Here is a 19,817-nt window from a genome sequence, read left to right as displayed (position 1 = left end):
AGTGAAGTTGCTTGGATCATGTGGATAAAAACCTTCTTCAATGATTCTCCAAAGGTTAGTGTTCACATGATTTAAATGACGTTTAAAGCGGTAAACCCAAGAATCAAAGTCCTCATTTTTCACAATCTTAGGAGGAGGACCGGCATGATTCAAATGAGTGGAAGGAATCGGTCCACCATAAACAAGTGGTGGTTCCACATGGGCAAAGATGCCGGTGCCATTCTTACCACTAGAAGAAGGAGCCTTTTCACTACTAGCTTCCCCCTTGTCGGGGATAGCATCCGTCACCTTGTTGGCGGGATCACCCACTTTCAACAGTGTGGTGGATAGTTTAAGCCCCTCAAGAAATTTAGTAAACATGCTCTCAACTTCGGTCGTCATGGAGGTTTTCAATGTCTCCAAGGCAACATTGAACTCCTCATGAGAGACCGAGGTTCCCCCATCGCCCGTAGACGAGATAGGATTCACACCAGAGTGTTCCTCCGCACCGTCTACGGTATCAACCATACTCTTTGGACGGTAAAGTCCTTAATAAAGAGACGAGGCTCTGATACCAATTGAAATGATCGATATGGTTGACTAGAGGGGGGTGGTGAATAGGCAACTAACAATTTTTAGCTTTTCTTTAGCAATTTAAACTTTGCATCAAAGTAGGTTGTCTAGATATGCAACTAGATGAGCAACCTATATGATGCAACACGAATAGGAACACAAGCAAGCAAGATATATGAAACAAATAAGCTAAACAAGTAAAGGCATGAGATAACCAAGAGTGGAGACGGTGGAGACGAGGATGTGTTGCCGAAGTTCCTTCCCTTTGAGAGGAAGTATGTCTCCGTTGGAGCGGTGTGGAGGCACAATGCTCCCCAAGAAGCCACTAGAGCCACCGTAATCTCCTCACGCCCTCACACAATGCGAGATGCCGTGATTCCACTATTGGTGTCCTTGGAGGCGGCGACCGAACCTTTACAAACGAGGTTGGGGCAATCTCCACAACTCAATTGGAGGCTCCCAATGACACCACGAAGCTTCACCACAATGGACTATGGCTTCGCGGTGACCTCAACCGTCTAGGATGCTCAAACACCCAAGAGTAACAAGATCCGCAAGGGATTAGTAGGGGGGAATCAAATATCTCTTGGTGGAAGTGTAGATCGGGGTCTTCTCAACCACTCCCGAGCAAATCAATAAGTTTGGTTGGCTAGGGAGTGAGATCGGGCGAAAATGGAGCTTGGAGCAATAATGAAGCTTTAATGGTGAAAGAGGTAAGTCAACGGGGAAGAAGGAGACCCCTTATATAGTGTGTGGAAAAGATCCAACCGTTACCCACCAACCAGCCCGCGGCCAGCGGTACTACCGCGCCTGGCCAGCGGTACTACCGCAAGGCCGCGCGGTACTACTGCTTGCAACCAAGCGGTACTACCGCACGGTTGTGCGGTACTACCGTACCGAACCACGGTACTGCCGCGACCCTAGCACAGAAACAGACGCACAGAAGCTGGGGGCGGTACTTCCGCACGCGCGGTACTACCGCGCCCCCCCATGCGGTACTACCGCAAGGCAAAAGTCCCAGCCAGGGGGAAGGGAAACTTCCGTGCCTACTTCAGCAAAAAAACAGAAGTAGCAAAAACCCGACACAGTAGTACTGTCGAGGGGCGGTACTACTGCCTGACCGCATAGCATGGTACTACCGCACGGCGAAAGCGGTACTACCGCGGCAGGTGCGGATGTAAAAAATTGTTAGTTGCCTACAGTACTACCATTGATCCAGGGGCAGTACTACCGCAACCACAACAGCAGCCAGTTACAGGAGGCAGGAAAACGGATGAAGCTCCAAGGAAGAAGGAGGGGATAAAAGGAGACGTGTACGTGATGATTCCACCCAAACCTTTCCAATGCGGACCCCCTCTTAATAGTACGGCTTTCCTACGACTCAAATCCACCAAAAAGAAACATAGAAAAGATGTCGTCTTCGTCAGTCTTCGAGGGGCACTCAATCGTCTTGTGCCTAGCAAAGAAGTGTCTAGAATACTCATGGCACACGATTTGTCCGCAAATGCGTTGTCATCAATCACCAAAACACTTAGGGATAAATATGTCCTTACAAGAAGCCCGGCTCCGCAACCCTAGTCTCGATCGATTGTGTGACTGGCATCGATGCAACATGTACGTCCGCCTGTTTGTGATGAAACGAGGCTTGGGCCTCCAGCTGGGCCTCGCCAGAACCTGAAAGACCCACGACCATCGTTCCATATGGCGTAACATCCAAACCAGGTCCACGACCCAATAGCATATTCAAACGAGCCCGTCTGGCTGCTCGAACAGTACTCGCCGATCTCGCCACCGGCGATCTTGGCGGCAGCGGTGGCCGGCTAAACTTTCCATTCTTCTTCTTTCTCGTAACCATAGTCCAATTGTCCGGCAAAAATTGTGACAAGGTCACCGGTTCTCTCATTACCTTAGGGATCGGTCCGATCCATGGCTTCATGGCCGGCTTGGAATTTTCAAATTTAGAACGACGCCGAACGATCTTACTCATGGGCTCCGGCGATGGCAGCGGACCGACACCCGACGAGGCCATGACTCTGGTGGGTGCATGACACTCCGCTTGGTCTTCATCATCGCTCTCCAGAAGCGCCCAAAACCGTCCTCCCAGGCGTGCCTGGATCGGCTCCGTCAGAACAATCATCTCCGATGCCTTCGGTCGTACGACAATCTGCACACACTCGCCAACAACTATGTCATAATCATCAAGTTTGAAATGAAGACCTACCTCAATCATCTCTCCGTCTGGAAGATACTCGCCGGCGAGGACGTCGTTCTCCAGATCGAGAAGAACCATCCATCTAGAATGAGGGGTGAATCGAAGCCGCCCTTCGATCCAGCCGCCCGGATCCATCCCGATGGAGAATGAAGCGCGCCATTGCATCCACCGCCGCTCCTCCTGCCCGATCTGACGCTGTGGATCATCACGGTTCCCCCCGATCCCGTAGACCCCTCCTTTCTCTCCGACGGTGCCTCCGCAGATGTATTAGGAGATCGTGAACGGACCGGGTTTGACCCCCTAGCGCAGCGATGCGGTGAGGATGAGGGTGAGGGTGACGGCGGTGAGATTCCGGTCGCTTCAGGTGACCTGGTCTCCGCCTCTCCCTCTCTCATCGTTTCATGTGCGCGTGCATCACGTTCAGATTAAGATGGCCTGCAACTCTCCAATTTAACTTCGAAAAAATATGAGCAAACAAGATTCTCTTGTAGCTCTACATTTCGAAAGGGATCCTTGTAATCCTTCCAAGAACGTCTAGACATGTGGCTAGCTAGCTTACATGTGACATGTAAATATTTCCGTGAATCTGGTATGTGACAACTAGTCTGAACCTGCTGTAACACTAGGTTTTATACTGGAGAATTAGTTGATGGTTTTAACTTTGTGATGTATCTGCAGTTCTTCCATATGGATAGGCATCATACATCGGTCGATTATAATACAATCAGAAGTCCCAGTACAATTGACAAAGATAACGAGAAATAGATAATGTACATATACAAATTGATTGATTGTTTTGATACAAAATAATTAGATGCTATTAATCAATGCTCTGATTGCAGATTAGTCACAACTTTCTTCTCGATGCTGAAATATTGATCACTGACAATCGTCGAGTGGACCATTGCCGAGGGTTCCCCAAGTAAGCTTTCCATCTCTTCAGGGTTCTGTTGCACCCATGGATGATGCATCACCTTCCTCAGCCTGTCGAGTTTCTCTGCGACTTCCTTCATTGATGGCCTGTTCTCACCGGACATCTCCAAACAATGCTTTGCCAGCTCCGCATTCTCCTCAAGAATCTCCATGTCGTCCTCGTCCTTGATCCCCTCATCCAAGATAACCTCAAGCCTTTTCTCCTTCATCACAGACATAAACATCATTGATAGGCTCTTCTCCTGCCCAAGGGCATCGAGATTAAATGGCTTCTTGCATGTGAGCAGCTCCAGAAGAACAACACCAAAGCTGTACACGTCACTCTTGTCTGTCAACTGACATGTTTGCATGTATTCTGGGTCGAGGTACCCACAAGTTCCTTGCACAAGTGTGACAAACTGGGACTCGTCGGTTGGTGCAAGGATGGAGGCGCCAAAGTCAGAGACTTTAGCTTTGTGGTTATCGTCGAGAAGAATGTTGGATGATTTAACATCACCATGGAGAATCGGAGTCGAAGCCCCCGAATGAAGGTAGGAGAGTGCCTCGGCAGAGTCGTGGGCGATGTCCAAGCGAGTGGCCAATGAGATGCGCCAGCCATGGTTGCCGTGGATGAGGTCAAAGAGCGTGCCATTTGGGACGAACTCGTACACCAGCATGGGGACTTCCACCTCCAGGCAACACCCGAGGAGCTTCACGACATTTCTGTGGTTGATCTGGGCTAGTATCAGCATTTCTTTGCCGGATTCTTTCTTATGTTTGTCGTCGATTGTCATGCATCTCTTGACTGCTACTTCAACATTACTCTTGAGAAGCCCCTTGTAGACAGTTCCATGGCCTCCCCGACCAATGACTTGTTTTTCACTAAACCTGTTCGTGGCTTGCTGCAATTCTTCTTCTGAGAAGATTCTGAATGCATTGCATTGCTGTGACTTCATCTCTTCAAATAATATCGTACCACCGTGCTGCCGAAAGTAGGCCAGTTTCATATTCTGTAGCTTTCTTCTCTCTTGGATCAAGCATGCACATGCTACAGCAATCACAAGGACCACAAGTCCCACACTTGCACCTGCATGATTTTTTTTCAAAACTATCATGTTTTTTGTAGCAATTTCGGAAACTATAGCGCAGAATGAAAAAAACGCAAAACTAGTAGCCCGTCGGCCAGGAGTGGGCCGAAAAGGGAGTTTTCGGCCAGGGTGTGGCCGAAGTAGGCTTTTCGGCCGCGCTTGGGCCGAAAACTCGCTGTTGGCGGGGGGCCGGCCGAAAATAGTAGCTTCGGTTGCTACGCGGCCGAACTGGGCTGTTTTCGGCCCACAGGTGACCGAAGCTGGCCTTTTCGGCCAGGCTTCGACCGAAGACCTTTTCGGCCAGGCTTCAACCGAAAAGGTGCGGCTAAGCACCGTTGTTCGCCCCTGCGCCTGTTCTTCGTTTCCCTTTCTCTCTCTCTCAGTTCTTCTCTGTAGAACTCCCCCCGCGCCGATCTCCTCCATTTGCCACACATTTACAAATCCAACCCACAGAATCGGTAGATCATAGCAATCTCCACCGGCCTACGGTGTTATTTTTTGCTATGGTATAGTTTTTGATGTGTTTGGAGAGGAGCAGCCATGGTGGGGAGGAGGAGCCATGGTGGAGAGGAGGATGGGTTGGTGGTGGTGACTAGTAGCAGCAGCTGCAGAGGAGGAGGTGGTGAGGAGGAGGAGCAGGTTGGGGGCTGACCGGAGTTGAACCTCCGGTCGTCGGGGGCGGCGTTGTCATTCTCCGGTGGTGCAAGTACTTCGCGAGGTGGCCGGTGTCGCTGAGTCAAAGAGAGAAGCAAGAAGCGGACACACACTTCGAAGGTATAATCACGTCGTCACAAATATTATGTAAATATTAGCGCATAGTTCGTGTAGCGGATAATATTAGTGTTCGTTGTGAATTTCAGTGTTAATTTAATTTAGGAGGCATTTTAGCGCATAGTTCGTGTAGCGGATAATATTAGTGTATATCGTGAATTTTAGTGTTAATATATTTTTTGAGGCATTTTAGCGCATAGTTCGTGTAGCGGATAATATTAGTGTATATTGTGAATTTTAGTGTTAATATATTTTTGGAGGCATTTTAACGCATAGTTCATGTAGCGGATAATATTAGTGTATATTGTGATTAATATAGTTTAGTTAGTGTATATAAGTCATATTGTGAAATTTAGTGTTAATATATTTTTGGAGGCATTTTAGCGCATAGTTCGTTGTGATTAATGAGAAGATGGCAATGTCTGACAGGTGAAAATGTCTGAATCAGTAAATCTGAATGTTTACTACGGCGCTGGTAATGTTCGATATAATGAGTTGGGGGTTGATCTTAGCGAGTTTAAAAATGGCGTCATAACACTAGCTGACCCGGACAGACTGGGCATTAGACAGTTGAAGTACTGGTTGACAACTAGTTTCGGTATGGATCCTGAAGTATGTTCCGTCAGTATTCATGCATTGTGGACCAAATCTTGTAAAAATGTCAAGTGGGAGTTGATGCCGGTAGATAGGAGCCAGCATTGGTTGTCCCTGTTAAGACGCTACCGAGACCGAAGAATCCACCCATATGCACTTGTGCAACCTGTGCCGAAGGAGGAGAATACCGTACAACTCCACAGGGGGTATGAACCCGGCCAAGGCAGTGAAGTGGCTAACGAGATTGTTTTATCCGGGTCACAGCCACAAGATGTGGATGCTAGCCAACCGGAGAAAGAGTCAGAGTACGTGCCACACAATGTTTGTGGTCCTGATACTGGGCAGAGTAGCCAGTCGATAATATTAGCTGTTTCTGGTTTTGCTGATGGGGATGAGGAAGGGGATGAAATGCAGAGGGTGATGTAGGAAGAGGACGAGGATGGATTGGTGGAGGAACTGGATTCTAAAAATTCTGAAGATGAAGTTGAGGTACCGATTCCTTCTGCATGGGAGCAGGACATATCCACCGGCCTTGCGGTGAACGATGGCCATGAGACTCCATGGCAGTATAATCTGAACCAAGTACAAATAGGGGCTATGTTTGATACAAAGAAAAAATTGAAGTATGCGGTGATAAAGTGGGCTATGTCTATGCAGAGGGTTTTCAAGACACACATATCAAGTCCAACAAACTATACCGTGAAATGTGTTGTAACAGGTTGTCCTGGGAAGGTGCACGGTCACGTGCCGAAGTATGACATCCACTGGGCTGTCACCATTGTTGTCCCACATAATTGTGTGAGGACGAACCTGCTGGTGAAGCATCCGAACCTGACTTCAAGTCTCATTGCGCAACTCATGTATACTAAGATAGTAGAGAAGAAAGATATGGAAGCAAAACACATCCAGACAGCAGTGAAGGTCAGATGGAATTATGTCATTCCTTATGGGAAGGCTTGGAGGGCTAAGCAGAAGGCTATGGAGGAAAGGTTTGGGACGTTCTTCGACTCATATGATAATGTTGTCCGTCTCCTGGGCATACTGAAGGAGAGGAATCCCGACACTTATGTGAATGTACAACACATGAGGTTGCTGAGTATACCAGATTTCAAGGTGTTGAAACGAGTGTTCTTCTCATTTGCTATGTGCATCGAAGCTTTCCGGCATTGTCCTCCTGTTATGTTTGTGGATGGTACATTCCTGACCGGTCAATATAGAGGGCAAATCCTGACTGCTATTGGTGTGGACGGGAACAATCAAATCATCCCACTTGCCATGGCATTTGTCGAGGGTGGGAACTTTCTCAGCTGGGTTTGGTTCTTCCGCCAAGTGAAAATTGCCATCGTGAAGGACCGACCAAACGTGTGTGTCATTCATGACAGACATGCTGGTATATTGAAGGCCGTGAAGACACTTCGGAATCCAGCAGATGACGAACCAACACCTTGGAGGGACTTGCAGAGCCGGTGGTGCATGCGCCATCTTGGGGCTAATTTTTTGTCACAGTTCAAGAACAAGCGGTTGATGAACTTGTTCAAAAAATTATGCAAGCAGAGCCAGCAGCGGAAATATGAATTTATTTGGTCAAAACTAGATGAGTTTACTAAGAAGCAGGTCCGTGCAAGGAAGAAAATGGAAGAAGATCAGGTTAAATTAGCAGCACTCATCGCGGAGCTAGAGGAGCCAGTTGGTCTTTGTGACTTGCCAGCAATTGACCCTCCTAATACTAGGAGAAAGAAGGGAAGGGCAATAAAGAATTTTTTTGAGTGGATAGAGAAAGAGCCTCCAATGAATTGGTCTTTGCTGCATGACACACATGGAGCTAGGTATGGCCACATGACAACCAATCTTGCAGAGGTGTATAACTTTGTGCTGAGAGGGAATAGAGCATTGCCACTCACCGCTATTGTGGAGGCTGTATTCCATGGCACTTTGAGATATTTCAGAGAAAGGCACGAGTTAGCAAAGAAGCATATTGAAGATAATCAGAACACACCTTATTGTAGCCGTGTAATGGAATACATGGCAAAGAAGATAGAGAAAGCAAAGAAGCACAGTGTCAGACTCATAGGGAATCAAGAAAGGAGGTATGAGGTTCAGCTTCCTACCGATGGTTTTGGTTCTGGAAATGAGTTGAAGACACACGAGGTAAAAATTAGAACGGAATTTCATCCAACGTGTGAGTGTACATGCAACAAACCGAAGTTGCTGCACCTACCTTGCTCTCATGTGTTGGTTGCTTGTGGCCAGATTCAGTTGGATGCTATATCCTTCGTGTCCCCATACTATTTAAAAGAGGCAGTGCTCAACACCTGGACAGGCGAGATGATAGGGTTTAGAGTCGTCGGCAATTTCAACAAGGTAAACGACGGTGAGAGAGTGTACATCCCGCATCCAGACCTTCGGCGAACAAGTAGGGGCAGACGAAAGGCCCGTCGTATCCGAAACGATATGGACCAGTCTGAAGCTGGTGGAGCAACCAAACAATGTTTGTTATGCGCGGCTTATGGGCATAGGATGAAATATTGTCCCGACCTGAACAAAGATGGTGCTTCCGCATCGACGAGTGCTTCCACATCGACGGCTACGACAACAGGACCAAGAGGCGGGCGTGGTCGTGACAGTCGAGGCCGAAGGGGCGGACGAGGAAGAAATAACTCACAAGCTATATAATGTGCCGTAGTGGGTTTTAATATGTAATATGTCAGGACTATGTTTTAATTTGTAATATGTGAGGACTATGTTTTAATATGTAATATGTCAGGACTATGTTTTAATATGTAATATGTCAGGACTATGTTTTAATATGTAATATGTCAGGACTATGTTTTAATATGTAATATGTCAGGACTATGTTTTAATTCGTAATATGTCAGGACTATGTTATAATTTGTAATATGTCATACTATGTTTTATTTGCACCTGAGATTTGTTGTTTGAATTGCAGATATGTCTTCGTATCCGTTGCTTAATGGTAACATCGATAGAAAGCACCGGGGCGCCCTTACGGAAGCGGGCAACAACTTAGACGTGTTGGTCACTCGTACCCCAAAGACTAACTGGCTGATACACGATTCATGGGTTGATAGGTATGTGTGCATATAATGGAGACCATATAATGACTTACTATGTTTGACATACTTTTCATAACCGCTAACAATCTTTTTATTTTGTAGGTTAAGTTGGGCTGGACTTCTACCCTTGGCACGGCTGGTTGAGGGTACATTGGATGAGTGGATTGATGGTCCGGACTTAGATGAGGCAGGTGAACCATTGCAGTTACACAAGAGGCAAGTGAGACATTTCTCTTACGACAAGTCACTCCTTACCTGCTTAGTAGATAGATGGAGACCAGAAACACATACGTTTCACTTTCCTTGGGGAGAGATGGCGCCTACTTTACAGGATGTGTCTTACTTGTTGGGATTACCTCTGGCCGGTGCTGCCATAGGTCCCTTAGAGGCAGAATCTGGGTGGCAAGCAGCAACACAGACCCGTTTTTTGGCTGCAGTCCCGACTGCTAGGGCTATAGACAACGATCCTCATGGACCTCTTTTTAGATGGTTGAGCCAGTTTCAGGTAACCACCACGGCCACTTAAACAAATGTTGTTTTTTAGTTGTCCGATGTTCATACAATTATTACGTTTCTATGTAGATTGTCTCGTTAGGACATCCCGACGTTGAGTTGTTGGAGGCTCAGATTGACCGGTCCCTAGAGGCATATATTCTTTGGCTATTCGGCAAGACAATGTTTACGGAGAACCACGTGACCACTGTCGAGGCACGACTCATCAGTATTGCACGAGAGATAGCTGACGCACGTTGCCCTGCGGATATTCTACAGAGGAGTTTTGGTTCTGCTGTGTTAGCGGCTATGTACAGAGGCCTGTGCAAAGCTTGCTTGTTGAAGTCTAGAAAATCTAGTCTTGTTGGATGTCCATTATTGTTGCAGCTTTGGTCATACGAGAGGTTCCCTATTGGACGACCCTATGTCTACATTGATAAACCTTTTGGTTTGGAGGACTTAGCTGGGACTTATGTGCCTGCTATCGGCGACTTACCTACTATGGGATCTGTTTGGACACGGCGAGAGGTACTTTTATATTAAGTACTCCCTCCGTCCGGAAATACTTGTCATCAAAATGAATAAAAAGGAATGTATCTAGATGTATTTTAGTTCTAGATACACCCTTTTTTGTCCATTTCGATGACAAGTTTTTTTGGACGGAGGGAGTAACAATTAATTCAATTATTTCTTGCCATTCAATAGTATTACTAATGCTTATTTGTTGTCATGCACAGAGACAGTTTGCGCATACTCAGGTTAGGGGATGCTACCCGTCCTTCATGGCGCAGTTTGATAGTTTGCACGAGGATCAAGTTATTTGGGAGCCATACTCGCCTCAGGCTATATCATCGAGGTACCCAGTTGGGATTTCTGGATTGTGCACTAGAGATCGGCACTTTTGGATGACTAAGGCCAAGTTGGTGTTCGACGTGACGGTTGAGGAGATGTCTCTTCATAGGGTGATGAGACAGCTCGGTCTATATCAACAGCCTGAGATTCCAGATATTCCACACTTGCCAGACCACGTGCACAAGTAAGTACTAATACTATTTTAGTTGGCAGCTCTGCATTCATAATATACCTAATCATGTATCGCGCATGTCAATCTCAGGGACAGTCGCCTAGGAGGAAACAAGTCCATGGCTTATTGGCTTGAGAGCATTACCCCTTACGTTGACGAATGGACTACCGCTGCGACAAATATCTGGGGTGAGGTTCGGCCCTTTAACTAGGAAATGTTCGGGTTGTATCTGCAGCGTTACCGGCATACAACAAGGATCTACTTGGTTCCATCAGCTGCTCCTGATCAGATCGAAACCCCTCTCACCAGCGATATGTACCCAACTGCCTCTGTTGTGGGAACCAGACACCACGCGGTAAATGCCTTGGTTCTCATATGTTAAGTCTTTTGTTAATCTGGACATATTCGCTTGGTTGTCTATTCGTGGTGTCTATCATACAACGAGCATATAATTGGTTCATTCTTTGTGTACAGGGTGACTTGACAGTACAGGCGCGAGAGGAGGTTTCCGCTTTAATGCGGCGCTTTCAGAGGGGAGAAACTATCCCACCGCGAGAGGGCGTCTCATGGTTGAGGCGTCTTGATGACAAGCTACGCGGGATTTACGCAGCTGTTACGTGTAGACGGACTTCGGATGTTGCACTTCCTCCTCCAACACATCGTCCGCCACGTCCCTCTGTACAACATTCAGAACCACGACCCTCTATGCACCGTTCAGAACCACGGCCCTCTGTGCACCGTGCAGAACCTCATCCTTCACAGCCAGGGAGATCTTCCTGGCATGAGCCACCTCCTTCACAGCCAGGGAGCTCTTCCTGGCATGAGCCACCTCCTTCACAGCCAGGGAGCTCTTCCTGGCATGAGCCACCTCCTTCACAGCCAGGGAGCTCTTCCTGGCATGAGCCACCTCCTTCACAGCTAGGGAGCGCTTACTGGCATCAGCAGATGAATCTAGTTAACACTACTCACTACATTCTTTTGAACAGTGTAGTAATCGTTCTTGCATTCTCAGCAGTCACTGATGCTTACTGGTGATGCTTCGTTCATGCATTTGTATCAATTTTACTTTACCGCAGGCGGCAACCAGTCGCAGCCGTTCATGCATTCAGAGCAGTCACCGATCCTTAGTGGTGGTGCTTCGTACTTTGAGGGCGACCGCGAGGATGATGACCAAGCTACAAACATTTATGGCTTCTCGCAGACAGTGTTTCACACTCCACCACCACCACCGACGCAGGAGACACAGACCGTGACAGACGAGGTTAACTATGGTCGTGGTTATCGCGAGCCTCGTCCACCGCCTCAGCGCTTATCGCCTTCGGGTCCTCGCCCGAGGAAGACCCAGACTCGTCGTCGTCCCCCGCAGTGATATGCTTATCTATCTATGTATGACTCATTATCTATGTTAGTTTCAGACTATTCGCAGCTGTGTGTCAGTATTTATGTATGAGACATGCTTCATGTATGTGTTACTATCGCACTTGCTTCTATGTGATCAGGAGACATATATTTTTTTATGTATGCGAGAGACATATTACTATTAATTCGCATTCTTATTTCAGTTACATTTCCAAATAGACTACAACCGATAATTAAGATACAACTTGTGCAATACATCTTACATACTACAAAATGAAATTCAGATAGAACATAATGCCCTACAATAATAAAATACAAACTAATAATGCAAATACATCTGAATGAAACGGTACAACTGGAATACATCTTACATACTACATGAAGTCATCATCGTCATCCTCCGTTGATGCAGCCCTCTTGCCCTTCGACGATGCGCTCCTCTTGCCCTTCGTCGATGCAGAGCTCTTGCCCTTGGTCGATACAAAACTCTTGCCCTTCGCGGATGCAGAACTCTTTCCTTTGGACGATGCAGAACTCTTGCCCTTCGACGATGCAGAACCCGGAAGCGGCGGCATGAAGATATCATCGTCGTCCTCGCTCTCCTCGGTCCATAAAAATGGATGCTTTTCTGTAGTCCTTTTGAAAGTTTCACTCTTCGGCTCCACCACCTTCTTCCACCTTTCATGCAACCTAAGAAGTTCTTGACGTACCTCCTCATAGGTCCTTTCAGGCCACCCAGACCTACGTAGTTGGTGAGCCAACTCATTCATTATGGTGTCACTACCGGTGAGTTCGTCCCATGGAACTATCCTATTGTCCATCCTGAAATCGGTAGCTAGACTCAGCAGAGTGCTGCTCATCTCAAGGTGAAAACTAGGATCGAATGGATAATGGGACATCTCGACTACACTACACTGGAATGCTTATCCACCTCCGCCTGAAGGGGGTTTTATAGATACAGAGGAGAAAATGGCGGGAAAGAATAACTGCGGTATGGCGGGAAAGGGTTGGCGGGAAGGGATTGGCGGGCAAATAAGGCGGGAAGGGATTGGCGGGAAAATAAGGCGGGAACGGATTGGCGGGAAAATAAGGCGGGAAGGGGTTGGCGGGAAACGGGTGACGGGAAGGGGTGGGCGGGAAACGGGTGGCAACAAAATACAATTCAGCATGAGCCATGCAACTTCGGCCTAGGGATGACCAAAAAGTGACTTTTCGGCCTAGACTTGACCAAAAAGTCTATTTCGGTCTAAGTCTGGCCGAAAAGTACTACTTCGGCCTAGCTCTGGCCGAAAAGTACTACTTCGGCCTAGCTGTGGCCGAAAAGTACTACTTCGGCCAAAGAATGGCCGACGGGCTACTAGTTTTGGTTTTTTTGCATTACGTCCTATAGTTTCTGAAATTGCTACAAAAAACATGATAGTTTTGAAAAAACATCCACCTGCATGAGGTATTTGTTCGAGATGAATTAATTCCCATGTGTAGTGGCCACTTAAAAGTATTATATATTGTTGAAGAGAAATTGAAAACACCAATTACTCCCACCTATGGCACATGTATATTGTTTTGAACATAGACACACGATCATTTTGGACATAATAATTATACAGGGCATATTTTGAGCATCATTTTGTATGAAAATATGTTTTTTAATAAACTCTATGCATCATAATAGTATGTTCCATAATGAATCTAGTACTATAAATTTTATGTTATAGTAAAAATTTCAGTAGTGATGGCCAAACTTTATAATGTTTGATTGGTAAAAAGACAATCATATATATATTTGCGAACAGAGAGACTAGAAATTTGGCCAAACACGACTTGCTTCTAAAGAAAATAAATAATTGCCCGCAAGTGATGTTACTTTGGTCCTGACGATACAGTACACACGAGCTTACCTACAACAGGCATTGCCTGAAAACGGGAAGGCTTCTTTTGAATTGGCACGCAAACGGCATTCGTCATATAATTCCCTGGATGGCATGAGCAGCTGTAGTTTCCCGGCGTGTTCTTGCATATACCATCGCCACAAGGATTGGTAGGGCGCCCGCACTCATCGATATCTGGAACCAAACAATTGTTTGTAGTTTTAAACAGTGTATACAATTGATTCTTATGTGAGGTCATTGTCAATGCACAAGGAAGAGTAAAAGTGAAGGAACCTTGGCATCCACCGGCGAGGTAAGGGTTGCCTTCATACCCATCAGAGCACTTGCAGCGATAACCTGGCTTGTGGGTGGTGGAATCAACACACGCACTGTGGTTGCTGACACATGCGTAGGAACTTGTGTTCTTCTTAGCGTCCACACAAGCCGATTCTGCTATTTGCCAGTTCAGGACAATAGGAACTTTGCCCTTGTATGTATCATAAAACACTGTGGATTTGACATAGCTAGTTTTGAAGTTGAAAGCTGCTTTTTCCATCACCGTTATGTAGCTGCAGGTGATGTCTTGTGAAGTCTTTGTGGTGTTGTAGTTTTCGTTGAAATAACCATTATAATATTGTATGCCTTTCGGGACATCGGCTTGGCAGCAACCGGCGCCAGAACATGTACCATCCTCCACGGGTGCGCCCTCGCAGGTGGAGACGCAACCTATTACATACTGCACGTGGAAAATGTATATGTGAAGTCTTGAGCCAAACTTACACTACTAGTGAGGGGATAATGTCCTATGTCTTAATTTTATTTTATATTATAACTGGTGGAAGTTCTAGCTGAGACCGTATTGGAATAGCCTGAATGAACTGGAGTTTAACAAGAAGCTCTTTTTTTGCAGGGGTGTTTAATAAGAAGTTGTATGAATATCTACACTTGAAGAGAATATGCCACAATTATAGGATACCCCGCGTGTTGCTATGGGAATTGGTTTGGATACATTTCAGTGATATTTGTTTGTATAGACATGAATACTAGGATTAATAAAAGAAGGCCAAAAGTAAAAATACATATAATTATTGTATAGTTATGAAGTATCTATTGAATATGACTAGCAAAATATAACTAAAATACACATAATATTCATATAATTATAAATTATTTATTGAATATAAGTAGCATAATATAATGAACATGCATAGAATAATTGTATAATTATAAATTATTTATTAAACATGACTAGCAAAATATAATTAAATTATATATAATTCTTATATAATTAATAAATTATTTATTATATATAAGTATCATAAAATAATGAAATGTATTGTATGATTATAAATTATTTATAGAATATAAGTGGCATAATATAATTAAAACATTTGATCCTTTTTCCATGGTTGCATGTTGAGGTGACCCTTTTTCCATGCATGATTGGATGCAATATATTTTAGTGATATTTGATTATATAAACATGAATATTTGGATGGATGCTATAAGGCTAAAAGTAAAAAATACATGCAATTGATTATTCTATAATTATAAGTATTTATTGAATATAAGTAGCATAATATAATTGTACATATAATTATTGTATAATTATTTTATAATTATAAAGTATTCATTTAATATAAGTAATACTACGCTCTTATATTATGGGACGGAGGGAGTATAATATAATTTAAATATTTGAGCCTTTTTTCATGCATTGTTGCTTGTTGAGATGAGTGTTTTTCCATGCATGGTTGGATGTTCAGGTGGCCTAGTTGTACGTTGAGATAATTTTTTTTATTTTGAGACGAAAACGTTGAGATAAATATGTTAGTGGAATAAACTACTTAGTTTTTATTTAAGTTACCGGGAGAACGACTAAAATTCCATTGCGGAAGAAGCCGATAGCTGAAACTGTTCGGTTTACTGAAGGGAAACCGAACGAAAACGTGTACAAATGACACACCACACCTATCTAAACTAGGTCTAAAGCACTACAAGATATACAAAAGCACCATGAGGCCTATCAAACACAATAGAAACAAAAAGTACAATGTCGATAATAGTGGTTGCCATATATTTCAATGATATTTGGTTACACAAACATGAATATTTCCATTAATAATATAAGGCTGAAAGTAAAAAATACATATAATTAATTACTCTATAATTATATAGTACTTATTGAATATAGGTAGCATAATATAGTTAAAATGCATATAATTATTAAGTTTTTATTGAATTAAGTAGCATAATCTAATTAAAGCATTTGAACCTTTTGGCATACATAGTTGCATGTTGTGGTGGGTCTTTTCTCATGCATGATTGTACGTTAAACTGACATAGTTGCATGTTGAGAAAAGTATGTTAGTGGGGATCTAGACGATACCTCGCACGCTGTTGCAGATTTTTTTTGTAATATATTTCAATCAAAACTGAAAATACAAATTATTTGCTTGTTTGATTATTGTATAGTTATATATTTTTTAATAAGAAAAAAGTCTATTTTACTACCCTGAACAAAGTTGGTGGTTCACATTACCCCCTGGTCTTTATTTCGGTTCCCTTTACTGTTGGGGAACGTAGTAATTTCAAAAAAATTCCTACACACACGCAAGATCATGGTGATGCATAGCAACGAGATGGGAGAGTGTTGTCTACGTACCCTCGTAGACCGAAGCGGAAGCGTTGATGCAACGTAGAGGAAGTAGTCGTACGTCTTTCCGGTCCAACCGATCCAAGCACCGTTACTCCGGTACCTCCGAGTTCTTGGCACACGTTCAGCTCGATGACGCTCCCTGGGCTCCGATCCAGCAAAGCTTCGGGGAGGAGTTCCATCAGCACGACGGCGTGGTGACGATCTTGATGTTCAACCGTCGCAGGGCTTCGCCTAAGCACCGCTACAATATGACCGAGGTGTAATATCGTGGAGGGGGGCACCGCACACGGCTAAGGAACGATCACGAAAATCAACTTGTGTGTCTATGGGGTGCCCCCTGCCCCCGTATATAAAGGAGTGGAGGAGGGGAGGGCCGGCCCTCTCTATGGCGCGCCCTAGGGGAGTCCTACTCCCATCGGGAGTAGGATTCCCCTTTTCCTAGTCCAACTAGGAGTCCTTCCATGTAGTAGGAGTAGGAGACAAGGAAGGGGAAGAGGGAAGAGAAAGAAGGAGGGGGCGCAGCCCTCCCCCTAGTCCAATTCGGACTAGGCCTTGGGGGGGCGCGCGGCCTGCCTCTCCCTCTCTCCTAAAGCCCAATAAGGCCCATATACTTTTTCTCCCGTATTCCCGTAACTCCCCGGTACTCCGAAAAATACCTGAACCACTCGGAACCTTTCCGATGTCCGAATATAGTCGTCCAATATATCGATCTTTACGTCTCGACCATTTCGAGACTCCTCGTCATGTCCCCGATCTCATCTGGGACTCCGAACTCCTTCGGTACATCAAAACTCATAAACTCATAATATAACTGTCATCGAAACCTTAAGCGTGCGGACCCTACGGGTTCGAGAACAATGTAGACATGACCGAGACACGTCTCCGGTCAATAACCAATAGCGGAACCTGGATGCTCATATTGGCTCCTATATATTCTACGAAGATCTTTATCGGTCAGACCGCATAACAACATACGTTGTTCCCTTTGTCATCGGTATGTTACTTGCCCGAGATTCGATCGTCGGTATCTCAATACCTAGTTCAATCTCGTTACTGGCAAGTCTCTTTACTCGTTTCGTAATACATCATCTCGCATCTAACTCATTAGTTGCAATGCTTGCAAGGCTTATGTGATGTGCATTACCGAGAGGGCCCAGAGATACCTCTCCGACAATCGGAGTGACAAATCCTAATCTCGAAATACGCCAACCCAACATGTACCTTTGGAGACACCTGTAGAGCTCCTTTATAATCACCCAGTTACGTTGTGACATTTGGTAGCACACAAAGTGTTCCTCTAGTAAACGGGAGTTGCATAATCTCATAGTCATAGGAACATGTATAAGTCATGAAGAAAGCAATAGCAATATACTAAATGATCGGGTGCTAAGCTAATGGAATGGGTCATGTCAATCAGATCATTCAACTAATGATGTGATCCTGTTAATCAAATAACAACTCTTTGTCCATGGTTAGGAAACATAACCATCTTTGATTAACGAGCTAGTCAAGTAGAGGCATACTAGTGACACTCTGTTTGTCTATGTATTCACACATGTATTATGTTTCCGGTTAATACAATTCTAACATGAATAATAAACATTTATCATGATATAAGGAAATATATAATAACTTTATTATTGCCTCTAGGGCATATTTCCTTCATTTACCCCCTGAACAATCCCAAACCGGACAAAAGACCCCTTTGGGTGGTTTGTCTCAACATGCAGCTGATGTGGCGTTGGTCAATGGTGGTTTTGACCTGCGGGTGGGGCCACGAGGATTAACTTAAGTGAAACAGGAAATTAGCCCATGGTTAATTAGGAAATGGGACCCGCTTGGCAGTGACTCAGGGGGCGCTCGGTGAGGAAATTAGCCCTCAAGGCGGTGCTTGATGTCAAGCAGGTCGCGGCGGAGGTTGTCGTCAGTGGGGAACCACGCGTCGATGGCCAGGAACTCATGGGCTGCGGTGGCGGCGGCTGCGAGGTCGTTGGCTGCCAGGGCGTGGTGCGCAGCGTCGAGCGCGCGGGAATAGTCGAGCGCGGCCTCGACACGGGCGAGGGCGGACTCGGCGCGCGAGTGCGCCGCATCAAGGTGGCGGATGCGGGAGGAGAGCACCTCGGTGAGCGCGGCGGTGGAGGAGGATGACTCCCTGAGCGCGGTGGCGTTGGAGGCGGCGAGCGGGAGGAACGGCGGGGCAGAGTGGAGCAGGGAGGCAGCCGCACGGTCGAGGTCGGGGCGGTGGGCGAGGAGCGCGTTGAGGCGGGCGTCGAGGGCGCGCTGGTAGGCGATGCACTCGTGGAGCAGGCGGGTCGCGGCGCCGACGTCGGTGAGGTCGCGGAGGGCGGCGAGGGAGGCCGGGTCGCCGAAGTCCAGGGACGGGGCGGCGTTGGCAGACGCGTCGACCGCCGCGGATGAGTCCGGGCGAGGGGAACGCGGGGTGGGCGCAGCGGACGGCACGACCATGGATGTCGGGGGGCAGGGTGGATCTCAGTGAGTTCAGATGTGCGGGAAGGGAGACGGAAGAGAAGGGAGAAAGGAGAAGCAGGGCGTCAGGGCAGCAGCTTGGAACTCTGACGGTCGCCAGCGTCATCCAGATGCGGCGGGGTCGCGCGCGGTGCTCGGATGGAGGCAGCTGCGATGGGAGGCTCGAGAGGAGCTCCTCTGTCTCAACCCAGCGTGACGAGGGAGACTCGCCTGCAGGTCAAAACCGCCCATTGACCATTCCCACGTCAGCAATCAGTCAAGTCAAACCATCCAGGGACTGATTTTGTCCGGTATGAAATTGTTCAGGGGGTAAAAAGAACCGAAATAAAGATCAAGGTTTTATGTGAACCACCAACTTTGTTCAGGGTAGTAAAATGGACTTTTTTCTTTTAATAAATATAAATATTAGAATAGAAAATTATCGTGCATGTTTGCATGTTGAGGTGACATTTTTTTCCTATGTATTGTTGCATGTTGAGGTGGGCCTTTCGAAAAAGTAGAGACTACATCCAACTTCGGTGCACCCACGGAGTGAATAGTAAATTCAAAAAAATAGAAAAAAGAATCATAAAATTCTGAAACTTTGTGAATGTAATTATAAGCAAATGTTTTAGGAGCTTGCAAAGTTTGGTCCAAAAAGCATCAAATGATCTCCATACAAATGTTTTAGGAGCTATTTAGATATAGAATATATAGATTTTTTTTTCAACCTCTTCTATGCAACC

The 19,817-nt window shown here is 45.7% G+C and overlaps 1 protein-coding gene across 1 annotated transcript in view; it reads right to left on the bottom strand.

Moving 5' to 3' along the window:
- Positions 1 to 3,588: 3,588 nt before the first annotated feature.
- Positions 3,589 to 19,817, bottom strand: part of LOC119299680 (wall-associated receptor kinase 3-like) — a 17,903-nt gene continuing 1,674 nt past the window's right edge. Inside the window, exons 2-4 of the mRNA XM_037576846.1 lie at positions 14,241 to 14,682; positions 13,977 to 14,141; positions 3,589 to 4,763 (exon numbers count right to left, since the gene is read on the bottom strand). Of these exons, the coding sequence (XP_037432743.1) occupies positions 3,589 to 4,763; positions 13,977 to 14,141; positions 14,241 to 14,682 (1,782 nt within the window). The remainder of the gene's footprint in view (positions 4,764 to 13,976; positions 14,142 to 14,240; positions 14,683 to 19,817) is intronic.

The sequence above is a fragment of the Triticum dicoccoides genome, chromosome 5A (assembly GCF_002162155.2).
Source record: "Triticum dicoccoides isolate Atlit2015 ecotype Zavitan chromosome 5A, WEW_v2.0, whole genome shotgun sequence".
NCBI classification, from domain to species: domain Eukaryota; kingdom Viridiplantae; phylum Streptophyta; class Magnoliopsida; order Poales; family Poaceae; genus Triticum; species Triticum dicoccoides.
This window is presented reverse-complemented; position numbering and strand designations above follow the sequence as displayed.